The 24,944-nt window shown below is 37.2% G+C and overlaps 5 protein-coding genes across 5 annotated transcripts; 3 read left to right on the top strand and 2 right to left on the bottom strand.

Moving 5' to 3' along the window:
- The first annotated feature begins 169 nt into the window (after positions 1 to 169).
- LOC107186217 lies at positions 170 to 796 on the top strand. Its single transcript, XM_015574039.1, has one exon. It carries the CDS (start codon positions 170 to 172, stop codon positions 794 to 796), a length of 627 nt encoding a protein of 208 aa, XP_015429525.1.
- A 1,825-nt stretch (positions 797 to 2,621) lies between these two features.
- LOC107186243 (zinc finger protein with KRAB and SCAN domains 5-like) lies at positions 2,622 to 4,973 on the bottom strand. Its single transcript, XM_015574067.1, has 4 exons — positions 4,737 to 4,973; positions 4,402 to 4,656; positions 3,812 to 4,324; positions 2,622 to 3,744 (listed from the first exon to the last, which is right to left on the bottom strand). Exons 1-4 carry the CDS (start codon positions 4,950 to 4,952, stop codon positions 3,187 to 3,189), a joined length of 1,542 nt encoding a protein of 513 aa, XP_015429553.1. The 5' UTR covers positions 4,953 to 4,973; the 3' UTR covers positions 2,622 to 3,186.
- A 911-nt stretch (positions 4,974 to 5,884) lies between these two features.
- LOC107186244 lies at positions 5,885 to 7,452 on the top strand. Its single transcript, XM_015574069.1, is given in 2 exon segments — positions 5,885 to 6,047; positions 6,110 to 7,452. Coding segments are annotated over 2 exon segments (1,506 nt in total).
- A 3,310-nt stretch (positions 7,453 to 10,762) lies between these two features.
- On the top strand, positions 10,763 to 18,164 carry LOC107186245 (protein takeout-like). Its single transcript, XM_015574070.1, has 7 exons — positions 10,763 to 10,806; positions 11,205 to 11,370; positions 12,601 to 12,699; positions 15,453 to 15,603; positions 16,202 to 16,335; positions 16,420 to 16,569; positions 17,150 to 18,164. The coding sequence occupies exons 2-7, from the start codon at positions 11,298 to 11,300 to the stop codon at positions 17,302 to 17,304; spliced, it is 762 nt and encodes a 253-aa protein (XP_015429556.1). The 5' UTR covers positions 10,763 to 10,806; positions 11,205 to 11,297; the 3' UTR covers positions 17,305 to 18,164.
- A 2,634-nt stretch (positions 18,165 to 20,798) lies between these two features.
- LOC107186253 (ras-related protein Rab-27A) lies at positions 20,799 to 24,090 on the bottom strand. Its single transcript, XM_015574082.1, has 5 exons — positions 23,911 to 24,090; positions 23,674 to 23,744; positions 23,313 to 23,427; positions 22,685 to 22,797; positions 20,799 to 22,313 (listed from the first exon to the last, which is right to left on the bottom strand). Exons 1-5 carry the CDS (start codon positions 24,052 to 24,054, stop codon positions 22,130 to 22,132), a joined length of 627 nt encoding a protein of 208 aa, XP_015429568.1. The 5' UTR covers positions 24,055 to 24,090; the 3' UTR covers positions 20,799 to 22,129.
- Between the last annotated feature and the right edge of the window lie 854 nt (positions 24,091 to 24,944).

Raw genomic sequence — 24,944 nt, 5'->3', positions numbered from 1 at the left:
AATTCTGAGTCTCGTCAATTATAAATGGGAAACCAAATGATTTACAAGCGCAAAAACCTGGGTTTTTCTAAGTCGAACCATCGGAGTTCCCAATATATCCCCTGTCGTTAGTGGTGCTTACATCAGGCCCTCCTCCTGTTCCCATTGTCACCAAGTTTCTGGACCCCAAATGGGACCAAACGTGCACATTTTTAATAATGGACGAAAACGCGCGTATTTTCAGCTCTCCGTGGCGAGAGTGCAATCGAAGCCGCAGATAACGAAGCTATTTCCGGTCCAGGAGGCCGTGGAATACCATCAACGAATTGGCAACGAGACAAAACCGTTGGACAGGTTTCTCGGTAAGTTACGAGCCACGTACGACTTTGTCTTCCGAAAACCGGAGAACACCAGCAACGTGGAGAAAATATTAGCAAAGGACGCACCTGATCCGGACGTGAACGCGTTCAAATTGATCTGGTCGAATCGGATGCAAGAAAGCTCGAGGAAGAACAATGTGGATGCAGAAAAGTCTCGTCCGACCGAGCACGTTTTCCGTCTAATGAGGGACGATTGGGTGAACGATATTCAACCTTTGGATCAGTTGGAACCTCTGGAACCATTGGATTTAGAGGACGAAACGGTTGATAAAGACAGCGAGGTGGAATTTGTCACTCCGAAATCCAGTCTACAGTTTCCTGTCACGTTAAGCAGACACCTTGTCGACTGGCTTGGATCACTTCTGGGGGTCACTTACGGGGTCTACTCGAAGCTGGCCAAAGCTATTTACAATAATAACACTACAGTGAATAATTGACGGTAATTAGTGCAAGGAATGCGTATTTTGTCGGATAAAATGGAAATTGAGATTCGGATCCGTTTCAGGGTTATCGTGTGATCAGTTTATCGAAAAGGATTCAAGGATGATCTTCTGGTCAAGTAAAGCGAACGACGGTTCTTTACACTTGTTTTATTCAAAAATATCTCGGTCTGAAAAATACATGTGTCACATTTTGTCCATTTTCTCTTTTGGCAATCATTGTATCATACAATAACAATCGTTTTTTTTTCTTCGAGTAACACCTTATTGTAAATGCGTGTTCATTGTTAAAATACTTTATCATTGTATCGCCTTATGCACGATGACCACCACTGTGAGCATCGAGATCTTATAACTAATTAATTAATTTTATTCAGAAGTAAAATGTTTTCTTAACCCAGGATAGTACAATGTCAAAAAAAAAAAACGAACAAAATACTCCATACCAACCTGCTCCTCTGCCTGGGTTAAGGAAACGAAAAAATTAAAAAAAGTTTAGGAAGAAGAGATAAAATACTGCTATTTCTCGTACATTGAAAGTCTTTGGTTCTATTATGACGCGGCTTGAATCTTATCTTAGAGCCATTTGTTCTAAAGTAATATCTAATAGACATTTGATTGACTTCGAAACATCTTTGTCGTTGCCGAACATAATCACAAATGTTAAACTCTACAGTGGGTCGATGTTTCGAGTGAACCGAATGACAAAGCAAATTTATCTTCACTGTAGATGACGTAGGTTATCAAAAAATCTGTATTTTTAATTCTACAGCACTAATAAGAGAAAATTGATAATCGTTTAATTAACTAAAGAGAACTCCAAGAAATATAATTGATTTCTTTCAATTTTTTGACAACCTAACTTAGTTTTTATGTCAAAATTAATTTTGAGCAATTTTACTGTTTTCAGTTACATTGGCCACTATATCGGCTTTGGACAATAATTTGTTGCAAAGATAAAATTTAACTCTTTCATGCATAATTACATAGACATGGTAAAAGGCAATTGAATAAATGCAAAAGTAATGAGAACTCTCCCCAGATATACTAATTTAAATATAAAAAATATATTAAAAACGATTATTTAATCAAATATATTCGAAATTAAAGAATATTATTTTGCCGAATATTCTTTGATTAAATTTTTGACTTCGTATTACAAGAAGCCATTAATAGTGCACGTTCTTTGAGCATTGCAAAATTAATATCACGTTTTTTTTTAAGCTATGGTAAAAAATTACAAAGAATAAATCGCTGCCGAATCTTTAAAGAACTTACTTTGGTTGCTAGAATAAAAATTCCTATTGCTTTTGCCTTAAAAAATAGTAAAAAGATAATTTAAAAAAAATAAAATAAAAAATCATACGAAATAATGAATGAAAGTGTATATGCTGAAATAAAAACACTGACTGATTGTGAGTTTGATCGCGCATGAAAAAGTTAAAAAATAAAAAAATAAGTAATAGATTAAAACATGATGAGTGAGAATGAATGCTTTCCTAAAATATGCACTATGCATTTGTTGCTAAAGATGAACACGGACGAATCAGAGATCAAGTTCAAACAACATACCTACTAAGTCTCTTTCAGGTAAAATTTGTATCTTATTTATATACATAAATATTCTACAAACTGTATAACGACGATTATCGGCAGTATACTATTACTTAACTACTGGTACTCGTTTCGAGAAATTGTTATCCTAATGGCAGATTGGTTTAAGTGTCTCATTCAGTAGTATTGGTCATACTTATGATCCAAACATATTCCATGTGAGATTAAGAAAATGCATTTAGAACTCTATCTAATTATAGTTGTCGTGATCGTAGACTAGAATCAGTAAAGAAACTATATTCTTCAAAGCTAGTTTAAATTAGACAAACGGTGTGCATTTATACAAAATTATCCCTCTCCCTTTTGTACAAGTACCAAATCAGACTGACATAAACTTAAAAAATTAAGTATTATCTTCATGCAAATAATAAAACTTAGTGCATAGCCCTCGCTTCAGAGTGCAACCGCTAAGAATACAAATTTTTAGGTTGTGTTCACGGAATACTAATTATTAAGTGTATTACAAAATTTCATGGCATTAATTTTCTTTACAGACGGAAAAATAGCTAAAAGTCTTTATTTAGAATGCAAATGGCGCTCAGTGATATGACCGCCATCAATTTTCGTTGAAATTTACATCGTTCGACGCCGATGAAAAATTTATTTTAATTGCACCTCAAACATTTAGTGCTGCCCCAATCATTTTCTTTTCAAGTCCTAGAATATTCTTCAATTCCTAATGTGTCTAACGAATTTTCTATTTGTGCTAACCTCAACACACTTCGTAAACAGCCTTTATTGCTTTGGACTTACATCAGATTATCGACTTACGACTAAGATGGCATTAAGTACCTTGTATTTTGAGGCAGAATCTCGTTCATGTTGACAGCCTGCTGTTGCAAAACATTTGCTTCTTTCATTGCTTGCTCTTTAAATGAGGAAAACGTATGTATTAAATTTTGATCTTTCTGGAGATTCTGAATGTACTGAAGAAATTGGTTGGGTTCTTGCTTTATGAACCCATCCTTCAGGAAAAAGTTCACTTCCTGTTTGGGCATTACACTGATTTCAGGAGTCTTTTCAAAGGATTCCTTCTGATCTACATAGAAAGTATCTTTCTTTGTTCTATTCCTCCTGATTCCTAAATGTGTTTGAGTATGTTTGTTCAAGTGATCCTTTCTAGAAAATGCCTTTTGGCATACCGAACAAGCAAAATTCTTATCACCAGAGTGAATAACATAATGCCTGGTTAAATGCTCATTCCTTTTGAATGCTTTTTGGCACACAGGACATTTGAACGGTCTTTCATCCGAATGGCCACGCATATGCTGATCAAGGTGCTCTTTCCTTTTTAACATAGCACCGCATTCTTTGCATTGATATTTTCGTTCCTGAAACAATGTTAAACATTTAAAAAATGATAAATAGCTTAATGAATTTTTGTAATTCAATGCATACCTGTATATGAGCTTGAATGTGCTGCTCTATTTCTGCCTTGTCTGAAAATGCTAAATTACACTCAGGACAGCAATAGAGCGTTGAACCATCTAGACCAACACTGATTTTAATTTCTCCAGTCTTAGCTCTAAATTTCATTTTTCTTTCAGTTTTAGGAGAATCCGTCTGTATTTGCTGCTCTACTTTCACACTATGCACCATGTTTCCATTTTCTTGCTGGTTCTCGACATGCACATTTAAATCATTTGGATTAATGGATACCATCATATGCTCAGGGTTCATAAAAGTGGTTCCATTCTGTAACTGAGCGTTCCTAAACACTGGAACACTAGGAATGTTAAGAATATTGTTCTGCGTGTGTTCCACTTTCTCTTCTTCAGTCTTGTCTTTCTTTACTTGTTCTGTTTGCAACTTAATTAACTGTTGCAATGTCAGCGGAAGAGTGGTAGCTTGTAACTTCTGAAAATATTCTGCCATGGCACTTTGTTGCTGGACCTGGACTTGAGAATCTTGCTGAAAAAAAGTCACATTTCTCATTCAGTATAAAGCTAGAAACATATTCTATACATCTGAACACAGAAATATAGTACCATGGCAGATGTCTTAGCTTCAATTTCATTCCTTGTATCTATTTTAACATTCTCTGGTTGAGAGGTAGAAGGCAAGTACACATTAGGTATGATCCTTACAGGTAAAGTATTAGGCTGAACTCCTAATATTGGGTTGTTTTGATTATAATTAGGAATGTTAATAGCCTGAATACCCTGCTTCTCACAGAGTTGCATGAGAGTATTGGGATCTGGCCAAGCAAGTATTGGTCCTGTGTACTTGTTAGTCGAATTCACCTAAAATTAAAATGTATATAACTGTCAAAGAGAACTCGAACGAAAAGGATCTTAACTCGGCAAATTCTGCGAAATCTCACCAATAAAGTCTGTTTCGGTTGATGCGATCCGGCGGCGGTAGTGTAAACAGCGGTTTGTTCCCCGTGAACAGTATCACCGCTGGTGAATTTCAACGTTGAACCGGGATTCGGTTGAGACGTTAGCTCCGAAAACTGAGGAAGGACCCCCTGGACAACGTTGCTCCCGGAGAAATCCATTTCACCGCGGAAAGGTACGCGTCTCCAGGATTCAAACATGCGATCGTTTATAACCTCTAGTATTCGCCACCGAGTGGCACAGAGTGAGCAACCACGATCACGTATCCAGATTCATATTTTTTTTTGTCGTGCAAAACCACAAGCTACTTTACGGACGAAGCATCGGTGAAAAACACGAGTTCGTTAATTAAATTAAAAAACACTTCTTCAATGACGATACATCGTAACGTAACGCCGCGTCCTGTGCGTTTCTCCAACATGGCCACGATAAAACACTATCCCGGACGTTGCTTTGAACATCATAAAATACAAACGATTAATTCCCCCATAATGTAATTAATGCCTATCTATTCGTTTCTCTTCTAAAGAGTATTCATCATATGAGAGAACAATAATAAACACATGTTTTTTTTGTCATTTCAATTAATTAAAAATTCGTGGGGAAAACATTATTTCATTGGGGTGGCGCGCCTGGATGGCATCTTTCTGTTTACAGTGGACGCTTGTCAAACTTCAAACGTTGGAATAAAAATAAACATTTCACTGGGGGATTTTCGGAGTCGAACTTGGATTGTTCTGTCAATTATTTGAAGTAATTGGAAAATGGTTAATAATATTCGAGGAAACGTGAATGTACATGACTGAGAATTGTTAAGAAGGGTATTAAATTTTATTGATTTCTTACGATTCCGTTAAATACCTAATACAGTATTTACTGGTGCTGTAATAGATGAAGTCCTAATCCCCTTCAACATCCAACATATATTGCTCTGACCATTTGTTGTCCAAAACTAATGTCTAACTAGTATAGGCTTGATAACTTCAATGTAATTCAGACCTATCAGACATTCCATATCTCCACATCTGACCTAAATCTAATTTGGATCTATCTAATTATCTATCTGAGCTTCTTTGAAATTTAACAATAGACTAAAGTTCTTTTTATTGGTAGGTGAATATGTAATGATCATATGGAGCAAAGCTTCAATGAACGTATAGATCAATTGCGTAAAAAAAGTAGACTTTTGTTGGCCCAAGTAGATAGGAATTCTCAGAGGGTTAAAGAGGAAATTAAAAGATTATACTCACAGTGAGTTCTGTTTGTCACCTGCAAAAGTATATATCTGGGAGCAAGCGTTGATCGTATTATGCTTTGTCTTTCATTTATAGAACTTTGGGGGACAATTACTATACAGCCAACAGAAGTTCATGTCATAGGGGAAATATCAAATCATGGCAATTACGGAATGATTCTAGTGGTGTTGGTGAAGCATTGCATTTAGATTATATTTCTGATAGCTCAGACCATTTACCTGCATCAATGCCTAACTTATCAAGAGCCAGAAGGGTATTAATAACATCGAAAAAACATTCTGAGCCACAGTGTTGCTCGAAAAATGTACAGAAGAAACCTGTAAAAGAATGTTACTGTCACCCGGAAGTGAAAAAAGTACAATTGAGGTCCACAAGAACTCAACATAAATCGGATACAGCCTGCAAATACTGCAGAAATCATATTGAGTTCAAGCCAGCAATTATAAAGGACAGTCTTGAAAGGTCACTAATAAATTCACCGATTAGTTGTGAGACTCTGAGGAGAGTTCAGAGAATAGACTATGCACCTAGATCACAATTTTTGCGCAATGTGCAAAGCAAAGTCTCCCTGCTAGATACTGCAGCAACAGGAGATTGCCCAGACACATGTTACAGATCGCCATGTTACCACGAATTTATCGGTAAGAGGAAACAATCAGAAATTACCGACAACTTAACAAAATCAAAATCCGTATCCGACAACGTAACGAAATTGAAATCTGTATCTGGAGTGGTAACAGATTTAGAGTTCACCGAGGAGGAAGAAAGTCCTAAGACTTCGAGGCAATCAAGACCAAAATACATAATCAAGAGAACCTTAACTTCGAAGAGAAGTGTACCTGACTTAAGTAAGACTAAATCAAGTTCCAAAACGTCGACAAACGGTAAAAGAACGATACAATCGTTCGCCAAAGAGTGTCCATGCTGCTCCAGAAATAAGGTGGAACAACCGACCAGAATTGCTTTGGTGAAAGAGGATATTCACTCGGGAGATTATGAACCTTCGGTTTACGTCAGTAATTTGGAACAAACAGAAAGGGACAAGCAGCATATTTCGGATAACGAACTGAGGGAACTCAGAAAATTCCGTGAACAAAATTACTTCGACACCCACGGGTCCAGCCACACGTTACACTCGTCGAAATCCTCGGGCTCTTTGGAACAGTATCTGCTGAACGACCGACTATTCCCAGAACCAGCGAGAACAATTCACAAAAAAGACTTGGTGGTGACGATGCCTGCCTGCGCCACGTTGCAGAGAAAACGAATTCATTATTTTCCACGGTACATCGTTCATCAGGAGAAGAACAACAGCAACACCAACTACAAAAAAAAGCGTTGCCAGACATGTCCCTTAACTGGCCACGCTATCGATCTTGGTGTCACGAAGGCTAGACCGCCACTAAATAGTTTGGCGTTAAAGTACCAAAAACGACTACCATAAGGGAAGCTAATTGAATAATTACCATAGTTAATGCCCAGTAAACATGTATATGTGTAGGTGAACGAAGTAAGAAGTCCGTGTCTGTAGTTCCGATGATCTCATTTCGCTCGAAGAAAAATTAGGAGAGGGGGATAAAGTATATTATTTTCCGTTAAATTTTCTACAGAATATTCAATTGTAAATTGTATCAATAAAATGATGTTTCCAGTGAATCGAATTCTGATTCAGAGCGTATAAGGAACGTGCATCGGGTCACGGCGTGCCACGAAAAGCACTTTGTATTTTGGCTTTTCCGCAAGATTCAACCTTGCGCAGCAGGTTTATCGCATTGAATAAAATATAAGGGCGAAAAAGTACGCTCGTTTCGGCGAGAAGAAAGTACGTAACACGGTAAGGAAGATGCAATGTACGATGTATGTATGTATGTAAGTATATGCGAGACGGCTACGTGATCTCATCCACGAGCCGAAGCCCAAGACACAGATAGGATTAGCCGTTTTTCGTGGCCATGTTGGATTCACGACGACCTCTAACGAGTTCAAGCTCACTCTATGCAAATCTCTCGTGAATAAAAGATACGCGAAGCAGTGCAATTCTGAATAGAATTAAAACCATCGGAGCATCTGATAATATGTTGTAGCCGGCTGGTACTGTGTTGTAACCGAGGAAGATTTTTTCGAATGCAACAAATGTAATGATTTATTACTAATGAATCACACGCTGATGTAACCCACAGATTATAAATCTGTAGGAACAGAAGGGAATTTGCACGCAAAAATCTCAATGAAAGTTAATCATTTCGTTTTCGAGGAATCGAAAGAACGATGATTAGTTTCTGTTTAATTTCATGCGGAATACGAGTTGTATGTTCAAACAATGCCCATAACTGCATGTCGTTGTTGCATAAATTTGAGTCAGGATCACCGTGTGCACTTCCGTATGAATCATTCGATGGTAGATATACGTACGTGGACAAACATTTTGTTCAATTAAATGCCTGAACAACATTGATTTCTTTTCTTCAACGCGTAGAGACGAATTTTTCGATGCTTCGTTTCAAAACAATAATAGACAGAAAATATCCGTATAAATTCGTGCGATTTGTTGGAGGTATCGTGACTCGAATATGCGAGAATATTGTTAAAACTGAAGTGAAGGGTCCAAGGGGGAAACAGAGTAAGGGTAAACGAAGGACAAGGTTGAAGACTGGTCGGTGGCATTAAACGAGATAAAATTCATCATTTTGTCCCCGGGAACTACTCGAATCGTGGAGGTGTTTATGGCCGACCTCGCCTTGTCGACATGTCGGTGCAAAGTAACTTACACATCTCAATTTTGTTTGTCGCGTATCTTTATTCGGATAATCGTAACGGTTTACAAGCAAATAATTTTCTTACGATAGATTGAGTTATTTCGAGTCGAATGGTGAATTATTTGATTGGTTTCTGTAAACAACACACGCAACGTTGGCTGTTCGTACGGCGTGGATAATGGCGTCGTCTCTGTCTTCGAAAATGGAGAGACGGTCGTTATTTAAATTGGACCTAGAAAAACCGTAATCGTCGTTCCAAATCGACGTAAACCTCTCGGTCTGAACCAATTTTCCACTGTCCATTCTCGTTATTTTGTTTATACCCCCTTATGTCTTCATTCTGGATGACGAGCGAATAGGTACCAGCTTTCGTTTCACGATCGTCACCTTTATTTCTTGTAATATTAACAAGTTAATAATCTTGTGCAATTCTTCAATTATAATTTTCTCGGATGGAATGATTAAAATCGAACGTAATGAGCGTCGGGATCCGCTTGCTTTGAGATTCGTGATTTGAATTGCAATTAACGCAATCACGTCAGAATTCTCGCTGGAATAAACAGAATTGTGGAACTAGTTCTCGATGAGAGATCAATTTCTAAGATTTATTCTACATCTCGAATAAATAATAATGAACCAGGATAACAGCTTTTTCTACCAAAAGTCACGATTTTAGCCATTAAAAAACTGATCCTTAATCACTTATACTTGAATCGCGTTGCGTAAATCCACAATATGCAAACTTCAGTTGACTTTATTAACAATCCTATTATGTTAAAGAATTGAAAGAATAAATCGTTAGTTGTGCACTTCGTGAGAATGTCGGAGGAGGACGTGCCTCGAATCAAAATTTTCTTATAATGTATTTCTGGCCATTGTTCGGTGTAGGTAACTGAAAATACGATCGATGAGAGAAGTTACGCGTTTCCCGATATATGTAGAATCAATTTAAACAAATAAAAATGATTGATGGTAGACGGTTCACATCCAAAGAACAACGGGAACAACAAGATGTACGTGTTTGAAAGGTTCGTGACGCCATCAAGAATTTTACGCGTCTGATCCACCGTACATCATGTGCTCCACTATGAAAATAAAAATATATCCATCAGCCACGACTCGAAATAACTTTGAACGAAAGATTCGAAAATCTACGAACGGTGTCCGTGATATCGATCGTACATGAAAGTGAATTCTTTTGTTAATGACAGGTCATAAACGGGGTAGTTTACTTATCGCCGTTAGAAACATGGAAATAGCAGCTAATCAACGAAACCGTCGATCACTCTGGTGCAATACACAACTGCGTTTCTCTTCTCGAGCAAAAAAAGCGAATTCCTTCTCATCTGTCGCATCATAAATCGTCGTTTCTTTCATCTTGAAAATGGCCTGCAAGCAGAGTCGTCGCGTTTTACGATCGTTTAGGCTGGAATTCGGACGTCATTGAATTTCAATCGTCAGTCGAGATTTGAATCCCCTCGAGCGTTCGTCAATTCGGATTCGAAGGAACGGTCGATTCTTCGTTTGACCTGATCGAGAGAGAAATCTTCCTTGGTATTAAGAAAATCTCCTTTTTTATTAACATTACTTGAATATATGCTTTTAGTTTCATGAAAAACGACTGAATTTTGAGGTTACCCGTTCAAGGTAACCAACGCCTCAAGGTTCGCTGATCCCCGATTTAATGGCCGCCATTCGCTTCGCGGTGCTCCCCACAATTCCTTCGAAATTCGTCCAATCTGCTCTATTTCCCTAAAATCATTTCAATCTACCGAAGAGGAAAAATTCAAGAACAATTAAACGAAATTGATCATTTGAAATGTGTCGTCAGAAACCGCGGTCTCCTATTCACTCGACGTCCGGTTGTTCCCCTGAATATGGCCCGAATCGGTCAATTCTCTCAAAGAAAACAGAGAAAAAAAAGTGTGGACTAGAAGAAACGTGAGACGGTGCGAGAAAAATACTTTTACTTTCGAAGTGAACACGTTAAGTGGCGAATAAAGGACCAACCGCCATCTATTTGCGTGCTAATAAAAACATAGGTATGTACACCTGATGAAAAAGTTCTCGACCATGTATGTAAGTGTTTGTCCATTCAGGCTTAGAAGAAAGGAAAAACACGTGAGAGGGCCGTCCGATTTGATATGTAAAGTTTTGGCCAATTTTTCGGTCTCTATCCGAATGAAGGCGGACGTGGTCTCTCGACCGGGGAAAAAAAGTTTTCCATCGGCAACCCAGTGAATCATCCCTGGCGGACTGACCTCGGCTAAGCATATTATTCGACAATTTCATTTCCCTTTTTTTTTTTCTTTTTTTTTCATCTTTTTCGTTTTTCCCGTGATCCTGCGTGAAGAGACACGCGTCCCCGTTCAAAGCCGATGATGGTGGGGCGGTCGGTCGTGCTGTTTAAATAGACTGCATGAATGACCGTTTCTTCCAGTTCACATTCAGCTTGTCCGAAGTAATTTCCATCGGAAGAAAATCGTGTGTCCGGTCTGGTGAATTGGAAAAAGACTAACTTCTATAATTCGACATGAACACTATCGCGGTATTACCGTTGGTCCTTCTGGCGGCCGTGTTCTCCGGTACCACGGGAATCGAATTGCGTGAGTATAAGTTCCGTACGATCTATGCCAGGAATTTCCACCATGGACGTAATATTATACGATTAATCGATAAAATTGTTCGGTTGGTTTATTTAAGCAACACGAAGAAATCCAGATGGTTTAAAGATCATTTATTTTATTTAATATATCAATTATCGAATTAGAAATTGATGATTAGACTGCGGATTTTATGCATTTGTTGAATATTCGATCTTTTAACATTTAATATACACTATAAAGTTTCGATAAATTTATCGAGATTTTCCTCGTATTTTTAACCTGCTAGCACCCTCAACAGGGTAAATAAATTTTTCATTACGTTCAGTTTCGTGCATATTGACTGATAAAATATGTTTCTAAACATCCGCCAGTCTATCGATGATAAGTAACGATCTAGGAGAAAAGTTTGTGTAAATTTGAACGATTTATATTAACAAGACAGAATAGATTAACACAATTCCATCTTACACTAATGTTTACTAAATAATCTAGTTGAATGTCAGTTTGAAAGTTCCGAATGATCATCGAAATTTTACGGTTTCGTTCCAATTGATTTGATTGGGCATAATCGGGAAAGCTCGATTCGATAAGTAGACATCCACTTTCAATCTAGTCGAGTTTGCTCTTCAATACAGCATTTTTCTCCATTACCCACGGCCACGAAAAACGAAACGACACAAGGATATACCATCGTTGACCGTGTACACTACGCACGAGCGCGCCGTTAAAGTTTATAACCACCGAGGGTCATATTATCATCACGTTTTTCGTCGATTACCAGTTCAATGTAACCACAAACACCGTGAAAGGAGGCTGCTGGGTTCGTGGTCAAACATATCATTACGCGACCCCTTGAATCCTTTTTTGGCCAAGCAGCGTGATGAACTCGATCGTTTTGTGGCGGCACGCGTGGATGCGACGTGATTGCATTAAGGTCAATGTCAATCGAAGAAACGGGTGTGTCCACGGATGAAAATCGGCATGTAAACTGGAGACGGTGTTTTCCATCGATCGAACGATAAACAGCCATTAGAGACCGCCACGCGTGTGTATAATACGAAAGAGAAAGTCAATACCGAACTTGAGTTCGGCTCTAGCGGTGATTGTCGTTGCACTTTATTGAATCCCCGGTTGTAGACTCGGATTACGTAACAAAAACGCGACCCGTGAAATTTTTCCATTTTTTTTTTTTCTGTTTTTACCAACCTTCTCTGTTTTCGTCTGTTTCAGCGAGCAGCTTCAGGATATGCAAGAGAACGCTGCCGGAACAGGAGTATTACAAGTGCGTCTCCGAATCTGCCAGAGACGCAGTGGTCTCTTTGGCTGGAGGTGAGCCCCGCCATTTTATTTTTCCTGCTTTTTCGGTAACAGTGATTAGACAACATGTAAATATTATATATGTTAGATATTTGCAAATATTAGTTAAACCTGTTATTGAGTTTGTAAATAATTGTATATTCTGTGTATAAGAAACGACAGTTTCAGATTCTATCTGGAAAGGAAATTGGAAACGGCAGGAACTTTTGTGTCAGAAATTATTTGGGCATAGATTTTTTAACGTATCTTTAAGTGGAAATATCTCAACTGCGTAAATACTATAGTATATATGTGTGCGCGTGCGGTTTGGTGCAAGAAGCACCAATGTCAGTATTTATGAAGTTATTGGAGAGGTATTATCAGATATCAGCACTTAAAGATATGTTAAAAAATTTACATAATAATTTCTCACGTAGAAGTTTGTGCTGTTTCAAATTTCCTTTCTAGATAGAATTTTGACGTTGTCGTTTTTTATATGCAGAATATACAATTGCTTACAAACTTAGTACCGGATTTACCTTATTGTTGCAAAAATATGACATGTAAACAAATAATATATAATTATTATATATATGTTCTCGTCAAAAAAAAGAGAAGAAATGACCACTTAAAATATTAGGTAATTCGTCCGCTCATAGCCATTTAGGATACCAATCGAGACAAGAAATAATGGTAGATCCTCTGTTCGTGTTGAATGATCCTGAACAGAGTATAAAACAAAGGTAACAAGCAACAAAAAGTATCCAGTAAAACGAACATTTAAAATTTTCTAGTTGGGAATGAATTATCGTAATTGCCGCGAGACTATAAAGTTAACGGTCGGTGAGTTGTTGTTATTTCCCTCGTTACACGGTTACATAAGTATTTCACCTGACCGAACTCTCGGTCTCTCACGTCAACGTGATTTTCATTGAGAAACGGGAATTTCTTCTCTTTTTACTCGTCCGGCCCGATGCACTATGTATTACGCCGCTCTCTGCTAACCCGTTGACACGCTGCTTTTCGTCTCTATGTAATGTATTATTGAAACACTTCACTTTTCTAATCATTTTTCTAATTTCTTTGTATCTGTCTACACTATGTTGTCTCGATAACAGATCCGTTAAATTACAACGTTCTATTTCTTATATTTTTTTTTCAACGATATTTTACTCCTTTCCGCCATTTTGTCTCAATATGATTCCTTTGGAATTCAAGTTTTTCTTTGGATATGATTCATTTGGAAATCAAGTCAATAATTTCGAATTCTGTACTAGAGGTTTCACTACGTTAATAATAACACATAAATAGCATTAACTTCATTGATACGTTTACTTTATTGCATTTTCCACGTTATCAAACGCTATAAACATCAGCAGTCTACTAATTAATTACCAAAGACGTGTACAACGTATCGTGGACTGTCTATAAATTCCTGAAAGTTATCGGAGATTATATTCAATCACGAAGCTCAGCAAGAAAACATTTGTAATCGCGAATAAATCGAGTCAAGGAGAGGTATAAATAAAGACAATCACTTATTAAATTCCAAATAAATTAGAATGTACCTATATACTCTTAATACAGAAAGTAAATAGAAATAGATACAATAACGTCGAAATTAGAATTTTTCAGCCATTGGTTCTTCGAATAGGATAAGTCCTGTCTGTGTGTGTTTGTATTATTCCGGTTTTCTGTGAACGTTATAATCAGAAATGGGCAAATTCGTTATCCAGATAAAGAGTGTCTAACAACGAATAGGAGAATAAAAAATTACTTCGTTTATTTTTAATCGTTTAAACGTGAAAATTCCAATTTTTATAATAAAGTAATACTTCTTCATGAATGAGTCGACATTTGGAAAGCAATTATTTAATCTCATTTAACTGTTTAAAGCTCAGAATGATGCCCTCAATTACTGCAGCTTTTCACTATGTTTGTATTCGAGTAAAATTGTGGCCAACTCTGGTCGTAGCGCTGTTTCCCGCCCGATTTCACCGGAGCAATGCGTTTCCCCGAAACGGGCATTAGGTTTCACCTGACGATAATCGTTCGCAGCAATTTGCAGAGGTTCTCCTTGACTCGAGACGGCCGCTGTGTGTGTCCCTTCGCTTTCCGAGACTTTGCGACAACTATTATACGCATACGTGCATGCACTATCGCGTGAAATAGCAACGATTTCCTGATACGGAGATCTTGACACGTGTGCACCACCTGCCAGGTGTTTCCTGCATTTTTCCTCCGCCCCCTTAACCCTTTAAATACCCAATGTTATACCAGTTCCACATACATTTTAAAAATGACGCCTTGAAGACGGCTTAAAGGCGTCTCAGACGTAAAATAGCTGTCAAATGGGCGTCTTCAAAGCGTCATGTGCTGTCTGGGATTCTGTCGCTGGTTAAATATTTAACTTTTGTTAAAAAGTATCCATGGTTTCACTGTTGTGAAGTAGATCTCCACGCGTTTTCAGTTGAGAAATTCAAGTATTTCCTTTAGAAATTTTCGACTTCAAAATAACGAAATGCAACATATATATCAGTCTTCTAATTTTAAAATAACTATTTAAGGATCCAGATCCCTAATAGTTCAGGGGTCCAGGGCATTAAAGGGTTAAACATTGACTACAACGTTTTATAATACCTATGTTTGAAAAATCAGAACGTGTCGAATTAACGATTCATTGTTAAATAATCCGACATCGTGGCTCGTACTGATCGATATTTAAAAAATCCTCGACCAAGTTAAGAGTCCCATCGCGTAAGTTTTAACTCGGAATATTGGTTCAGGTCTGAAGAGCTTCAAGATCCTACCGATCGAACCGTTGGCAGTGGACAGCGTGAAGATCGGTGAATCCCAAGGATCGGTCACTTTGAGGCAAGAATATCGGAATATCAAGTTACACGGCCTCACGAAGCAGCTCGAAGTGAAAAATTACCGGTGAGCGAATAATAATGCTTCTGTTTACGAGCTTTTGATCGATGTAATAGAAGATAAATCTTCCATAAGTTATAACATATTTCACATTTAATTCTTAACACAATGAACTTCCTAGGAGGGAAAAGAAATGTTTGTTTTTAATTCTGCTTTTGTAAATTACTGTACAAAATGTTATTTCGTATAAAGATCCGCGGTCTAGTTGTGATAATTCGAGTTATGGGTGGTTGAAAAGAGCGCCTTCACGGATGAAATACAATGTTGTATAATAAGACAATTTGTAAAATACAAATTATGCAATAATTTATGAATTGTGTGGAGTACTTCGCTGGGGCTCTAAAGGATGACAAAGATGGATCGTAAATAAACTAAATTGAATAAGTAAAATGGTTATACACGTTACTTATGTAATCGTTCTGAAAAGAATCTCGTGTGACGCGTTCAGAAATCTTGTTTGTGGTAATTGATCAAGCTCGAGCGGGGAAATCTGTACTCATGAATCGGTAGTATGAATCGAACTAAGAAAAAAAAAGAAATTTGTACTGAGCTCAAGGTGCGTGATAATTATATTGTCTGTGATAAACATTCTGTTTATTTTTAGCATCGACTGGGACAAGTGTTTGTTGACGTCCGAGTCATACAATCCTCAGGTGGACTTTGTCGCCGATTACAGAATCGACGGAAAGATATTGTTGTTACCGGTCAAAGGATCCGGGAAATCGAACATTACTATGTGTAAATATCGTTTCTTTTGTAATTTAAACATACGAATTACATTGTCGTTTATGTAAATTTTAACGTTACTGTCTAACGTTCCAGACGACTTGAAAACACAAAATGAAATACACTGCGAGAAGTACCAGAAAAACGGAGAAACCTACATAAGGGTGACGAAATATGACGTGAAATTCTCCCCTGGTCGAGTAACGTTACGATTTGACAACCTATTCGACGGCGACACTATTCTGGGTAGGCACAATCTAATCTAAGATTAAGTATCCATTAATATAAAAATCAATCGAACGATTCCATAGTGAATCTTACACCACTCATTGATACCTCTTTGTGCTCGATGAAAAAGTAGTTGTACCACTCATGGAAATCACTGACCGTTTATGTACTCATGGTCAAACTCAATGGAAAATGCAGGATACCCGTGGAAAATGTTATTCCATTCATATTATATTGTTTATGGAATTATTCTGAATTATATTTAATTTCTTTTGTATACTATATACAAGAACAGTAGGTAAACAATTAGCCCTACAGGCATTTCGCTAGATGGTGCCTGCATACTAATTAGATGTCTAATTATATACCTAAAAAGGTCGCAACTGATAATTATTTAGGCATAATATAAAATCAGGAAGATTTGACAATTGATCGGATATCATTTGAGATAATATTAAGTCGAACATTGTGCAATTTTTTTAGCCCGATCGACTTTCAAGATTCGTTTGTACCTTCTTTTATTACTCGAATCACATGATTTCCATTTGTTCCTATTCTACTGCGGTATTACAGAAATGTTTTTTTTTCCTTCTTACAGGAGAACAAATGAACCGTTTCATCAATGAGAATTCCGATTTACTGTTCAAAGAGCTTCAAGCACCGTACGAGGAAACGTTCGGTCTAGTCTTCGCAAAAGTGGCAAACGACATATTTATACGTGTTCCATTCAACAAAATCTTTCCACTAACTTAAATCAGAGTAGATCTTCACTGCGTATTTCTAATCCAATAGCACATTATCTTCCGTAACCGAATGAGGACCGAAGTTTTCAACGTGCCAAAACTTTGTATATATGTGCGTGTCTGTATAAGTATTAAACGGTACTGTACAAACTCCTAAACAATATACAATATTGCCATTGTCACCATTATTTAATGCAGATTCTTCTTCTCACGAACTTTTGATCGACGTCTGCGGATCCAATGTGGATATTAATTAACTATTGAATTGTGCTTTTATAATTCGTCGTAGAACTATTAACGTGACACTTCGATCTGTTGAACGAATTTGAATACGGAGAAAGTCATAGCCTACGTAACATGTATGCAACAACATTATTTAAATTACTCCTTGTTGATAAGTTGTTATTAAGATATCTATTGAATATTATAAAACAGATCGTCGTTGGTCTCAAAAGATTGCTGAGGACTTAATACATCGACCCAATACTGCAGAACTCCAGAATTAGTAAAATTATTTATGCCTGTATTAACACACACCCTTATGGAGCGGCAACCCTAACTGTAACATATTTCGATCGCATTAACACCGCCGAACGGGCATCAATTTTCTTTGTCACGCATTAGATTTGAAGTTCAAAGAACGTACATTAGTACTCTTTAGCGGCTGGTAGCCAGTAATTACAAGAACATTGTTAAAATTACAATTGTTAGTAATGGTTCTTATTGAGTATCGTCATGCATACCCCGTTTAGTTCCCTTTGGACAGCCCTTATACCATTACGCAGACAGCTTTCATCTTGACAAAGCATTCGATTTGAAGCTTAAAGAACGTAGATTAATCCCCGTATATTGTTAATAACAATAAACGACCAGAACACTGTTAAAATCGCATTTAATCCTGGAATACCACTATTTTTTTGACCGGTGGCGCCACCCGTGGCGAATCGCTGAAACTGCTAGCCAAATTATACCGACAGGTAAGTGAAAATTTCTGCAATTGGAAAAACGCGAATATCTTAGTAATTAGGCGTTTAAAATGAACGTTGTTGGTACCAAATTATTCCTGTCGACCCAATGCTTTGAGTCAATACCGTAAACACCCATAATTAGAAGAATTATGTATGCATCTGTTATCACATGACCTTACGGAGATAGCAGTAAATACATACATACTACTCCCACACGATTCTACTACATTTACATGATTAAACGAACGCCAATGTTCTGCCTCGAGCACTAGATTAGTAGCTTAAAGAACGTAGATTAATACCTTTTACTGATTGATAAGAAATAATCACACGAACAGTGTGAAAATTACAATTGTTTGTAATGGCTGTTAGTGAGTATCGTCATGCATACCCTGTGTAGTCCACTTTGGACAGCTCTTATACCGTTATGCGGACAGCTATCGTCTTGACCAAGCATTCGATTTGAAGCTTAAAGACCGTAGATTAATCCCCGTATATTGTTAATAACAATAAACGACCAGAACACTGTTAAAATCGCATTTAATCCTGGAATACCACTATTTTTTTGACCGGTGGCGCCACCCGTGGCGAATCGCTGAAACTGCTAGCCAAATTATACCGACAGGTAAGTGAAAATTTCTGCAATTGGAAAAACGCGAATATCTTAGTAATTAGGCGTTTAAAATGAACGTTGTTGGTACCAAATTATTCCTGTCGACCCAATGCTTTGAGTCAATACCGTAAACACCCATAATTATACGAATTATTTCTGTCAGTGTTAACACTGTTGGATAATATAATTTGTCTGATTTTAGGTCCCTGCGATATTAAATCGATGCATTGGGTCGTAGGAAATAATTTGATATTAACAACGTTCATTTTAAACGTCTAATTACGAAGATATTCGCATTTTTCCAATTGTAGAAATTTTCACTTACCTGTCGGTATAATTTGTCGAGCAGTTTCAGCGATTCACCACGGGTGGCGCCACCGGTCAAAAAAATAGTGGTATTCCAGGATTAAATGCGATTTTAACAGTGTTCTGGTCGTTTATTGTTATTAACAATATACGGGTATTAATCTACGTTCTTTAAGCTACAAATCGAATGCTTGGTCAAGACGAATGCTTTCCGCATAACGGTATAAGAGCTGTTCAAAGTGAACTAAACAGATTACGCATGACGATACTCACTGACAACCATTACAAACAAGTGCGATTTTAACACTGTTCATGTGATTATTGCTTATCAATCGGTAAAGGGTATTAATCTACGTTCTTTAAGCTTCAGATCGAATGCTTGGTCAAGACGATAGCCGTCCGCATAACGGTATAAGAGCTGTCCAAAGTGGACTACACAGGGTATGCATGACGATACTCACTAACAGCCATTACAAACAATTGTGATTTTCACACTGTTCGTGTGATTATTTCTTATCAATCAGTAAAGGGTATTAATCTACGTTCTTTAAGCTACAAATCTAGTGCTCGAGGCAGAACATTGGCGTTCGTTTAATCATGTAAATGTGGTAGAATCGCGTGGGAGTAGTATGTATGTATTTACTGCTATCTCCTTAAGGTCATGTGATAACAGATGCATACATAATTCTTCTAATTATGGGTGTTTGCGGTATTGTCTCGATGTATTGGGTCGACAGGAATAATTTGATACCAACCACGTTCATTTTAAACGCCTAATTACTAAGATATTCGCGTTTTTCCAATTGCAGAAATTTTCACTTACCTGTCGGTATAATTTGGCTAGCAGTTTCAGCGATTCACCACGGGTGGCGCCACCGGTCAAAAAAATAGTGGTATTCCGCAATTAAATGCGATTTTAACAGTGTTCTGGTCGTTTATTGTTATTAACAATATGCTGGGTTTAATCTACATTTTTTAAGCTTTAAATTAAATGCTTGGTCAAGACGAATGCTGTCCATATAAAACCGTGAGACCTGTCCAAATATGACGTACAGAACTTTCGAGCGACTGCACCTTTCGCCCGCTTGGGTTATTGATGAAATTAAGTTGCATCGCTTGATGCTCGAGATTCAATATATTTTCAAAATTCCACCTCCCTGACCATTTGACTTCAAACACCTTAAAAGTAATAATCGAAACTGCAAGCGGAACACCCACCATCTGCAAGTTTGATCCCACGGAGGGAAGGAATTCTTTTAAACCATTCTAGCTAGGCAGCGGGAAATAGTTGAACGTTAAGAAATCTGGGCAAAATAACCGATCAGTCAGCGTTTAACAGAGTAACACAAGTGTGTAATATACGTGAAACACAGGAACAACATCTGAACAGTTCAAAATGACAATTATTAAGGCTTATAATCACACGCAGTCGTAAACACTATCATAAAGAAATTAGTCCAAACTTCCTGTTCAGTGAACACATCAAGATCTAATGGAAGTAAAAGTATTTAGAAGTAATTGAAATTTTTTCGTGTGTATCATAATACAACTAACAATATCTCCATACATTCAGAAGACTCATCGAGATCAGAAGACTCTCCTAATATGGAAGACAATGTTAATGTAAAAAGTGACTACCCTGATTTACGATTCCAGTGAGAAAACAGCCATGTTCATTACCACAACTCTGATGGCAGCTAGGTCCTTAACTTCTGCGCTAATGGCAAACGACTAGTAAATCGCTATTTCATTCTGTGTACACACAACAATTATATATTTTAATATATTCGATCTGGATAAACTCTAAGTCGCAGAGACTGTGTAAAAGTTAGAAGAAATAACATACGTATATGTAGTCTGTGTAACACGAGATTTTCAGGTGCTAAGTGGTAAATATCCACAGGTAGAAACATATCGACTACAAGTGTTCTTTCAATTGATTTGTAAGTTACGTTCATCCTAAAAAGCTATCATAGATGTTGCAATCTCTAAAACGTCTTATTCTCAGAAGTACGGGTCGGATCAATACCTCTCAGCACCTGCAACCTTTTATATGGTCGTCTTTCAGAGTTCCCTTAACGTTAACACACGTATAAAAGTTAGAAGACATCACGTGCATCATTCTTGATTGTATATCTATATCGAATTCGTACTTAATATATTTATACATATATCTGTATAATTCATTTCAAACTTGGCAAGAATGCAAGAGGGATCACCAGTATTCAGTGTATCGAAAGTACAAACAGGTGTTGCGCGGAAGGCAAAAGAATCGCACAAAGTTTGATTGTTTTTCTCAGTACGTTACTTACGACTAGGTATATGAACTTTGGTTAGACACAATAACAGCATCAAAAATACATTAAGTATAGACGAGAATCACCGAACCCTGCCTCGAATCATAGCCACTGTATCATAATCTTTGACGAGTGAAGAGAGACTGATGCACATGTCTATTGAACACGTTTTGCGCCCGATAGTAATAGGTAAATCGCATTATCGCGTACAATGAAAGGCAACATGCGTCGAGGATAGTCCAGCATCCAGGGAAGCGACAATGGAAGACGACGGTAATGTGCGTGGATACGTGAAACAACATTTTCACAGTACAAATACTTGCGTGGATGTGAAGTATACAAGACAATACGTCAGCTTCGTTCGCAAACAAAGCTGGAATTTCCGTAGGCATAGGATGAAACATTGAATATCCATAAACATGATTCGTAGCCTGGTTCTGAAGACCTTAAACGAGAGAAAACTTATTTAGGGATACCCAACGTTTCGTTATACATATACATACGTGCGTATCCTTTTGACCATTTCTAACTCTAGAAGATTCAAGTACAAGATTCGTCAGTCGATTGCCGTCAGCTGAATAAAACGCGAGCTACCGAGTTTCATCGAAACTTCGGAAACAGCGATTTATTCAGCTACGTGTAAGGACAATGTCAGCAATAACAAGAAGTACTGGGAGGCGCTGTGTCGCGCTCATGACACCGTAAGACCCTCTGGTGTGGCAGCAACGATTTGTCCACGGTGGTCTCCATTCTGCGCATCACCCGATCCAAAAGTATCTCTACAGCACGTACCACGTTCTGTCCGGTTGCTGCGCTCGTTTCCAAGTAGACCAAGCTACGAAATACAATCCATTCAGATCCTTTGACCGATCACGATTTTGGTTATACGATTAGAGGCTCTAATGTCCTTTTTTGGAGAAGTGTTCTGACGAATCATTAAGTTATCTGACCCCAGAAGATCATTTTCTCAAGCAGAATTTCGGTAGTCATGATTCGTATCTTCGTAGAATGTTGACTTCCATAGCTACTGCGGCGGGAAGTGTTTGCGGTGTACATAGGAAAGACAAGAGATGGGACTAAGATAGCCTAAGGTGTGATTAGAATGGATTTTCAGTAACCTAGTGCAACCAATTGATCTTGTTCCAACTATGTGGAATCAGAACACTTCTTCAAAGGGGCAAGCCTGGTGTGGGCTGTGTCATTTACCCATGCTTCTCTGCTAATTCCCGGGCTTTTTCTTCGCCAATAACCCGTTTGTCTTCGAGATCAGATTTATTTCCACAGAGAATTATGTCCGGATCTTCGCAGTATGCGTGAGTCTATTATACGTGCACAGATACATTCAATGTCATTTTGATAACGACTTTTTGTTTTTACAATTATTCGATCGAACGACAATTTGAGCTAGAGAAATAACAGTAAGAACCATTTGTTCGGTAAATAATTCAATAGATTTTTGTTTATTTATTCTTTTGACGAAATACGTTCATTACACTTGAAAATATAATGAGAATGTAGTCACATTTATAATTTTTTTTATTTATTGAATACAGAATGTACTGTTTGTTTACATAGAATGTGACATTTATAAAGACTGTGTATGATTTTATATGATAGTCGAACTGAGAATGGTTATAATCCCAAATATCAACAATCTACAGATCCAAACTACACTCTAAAGTTATACCATGCTCATGCACAAAACAGAAACCATATTATATACACTGTTAGTACTTAAATGAGATTTTATCTTCTACTATTATGTTAACTTAAATGATCGTTCGATACAGCTATTTCTACAGTACATACTACAATATTAATAAATGATTAGTACCCTAAGTTGTTCCAGCCAATTTCTTACTTCAAGGAATGAGAGCTCATTGGTCAGATCGAAAATTAAAAGAAATCCCATGGAATCCCGGTAAAAGGCAGTTGTTAAACTTCTGAACCTGAATATTAATAGCATCAAAGCAATTGTATGTAGTAATATTAATCGGCCCTATCATTATTTTTGTTAGGGCTAATGATACCAGCTTTCAAGAATACCGAATACTTTGTGCATATTATTCTACACAATACTACTTAATTTTTGTTGATAATAATTGAAATGTTAGAAGCATATGATTAACAACATGTGGTGTTAAAAGTATCAATGTTGTATGACCTTATGTGACTAGTGATATGAAAATCATTACCTCTCTTGGCCAGCTGTGTCCCACAGCTGTAAATGCACACGTTGAGTTCTACCATTTGCTGTTTGGTACATCTGCAAGAGGTAATGACCCTAGCTTATACGTAGCAACATATGTGCTCCTTTAAGTCATTTACATACATACACATACTCTTACAAATATATCTGTATACTTACATAAATTACACCCATATTAGTTATAAATAACAAATACATAAAAAAAAACCACGTTATAACTTACCACCCTTTTTTCTTTAAAATCAATGCCAACTGTAGACATGAAGCGAGAATCAAACGTGCCATCGGTATATTGATAGAGGAAACTCGTCTTGCCAACTCCGGAATTCCCAAGAGCCAAGAATTTAATTAAATAATCGTATTCCATTTTCAGAAATCGATAATTCACGCAAGTAATTCAAACTATCGGGAAATCTCATCGAAATTTGAACATCCACTGAATATATTGAGGAACTTTTTAAACATGTTTTAAAATACGGTCCTTTTTTGTAAAGCGTTTATGTAGTTTCCTTGTTTAAATACAAGACAGTAAGACACATGGGTGACATTAGACACCTGTTGCCTACGTATACAATTTTCAAAAGATTCGCGCGTCTCAAGATGAAATATCCTGTATATAACACAGCCTATTGTCGTTAAGTGAAATACCTCTATAATTGAAAATATAATGCAACACACGTTTTAAAATCAACACACCGTTCCAAATTCACGTACTACAAGGCTACACGGAACTTCGTTCACAGTGACATGTAACAGGTGCGCATGCAAGGACGCCACGGACAGCGGTGGCTCATATCAGAACCACAAATATACTATATCAATTGGAAGTGGTTTTACGTGACAAAAAAAGTCTGCGCGTTAAAGGAGAAATTACATATAGAACGCTGCAAATAAGCTGATCTTTGTGAATTTATTACACCAAAAATATTATATATGTATGTACATGGTATGTAAGGCAATTGTTGTTACATTTATACAAATACCATTGTAAATTATATATTTTTTTACTATTCTTTCACTAAAAACATTCAAATCATACACATAAGTTATTCATTCATCCCAGCACTATCTTCACTCCTATTTCTAATGTCAATTTACCAAAAAAATAATAAACAATAAATAATACCAAAATAATAACACCGACTAGGTGTAGGAGGATAGACCTATCATCTTATGGGACTTCGTGTCTAATTTTCTGAAATACCGATAGTGTAAAAAGTCAGGGATTTTCTGCTGCCCTCTACGTTATGAGAACGG

The sequence above is a fragment of the Dufourea novaeangliae genome, unplaced genomic scaffold, assembly GCF_001272555.1.
Source record: "Dufourea novaeangliae isolate 0120121106 unplaced genomic scaffold, ASM127255v1 scaffold64, whole genome shotgun sequence".
Classification (NCBI taxonomy): Eukaryota; Metazoa; Arthropoda; class Insecta; order Hymenoptera; family Halictidae; genus Dufourea; species Dufourea novaeangliae.
This window is presented reverse-complemented; position numbering and strand designations above follow the sequence as displayed.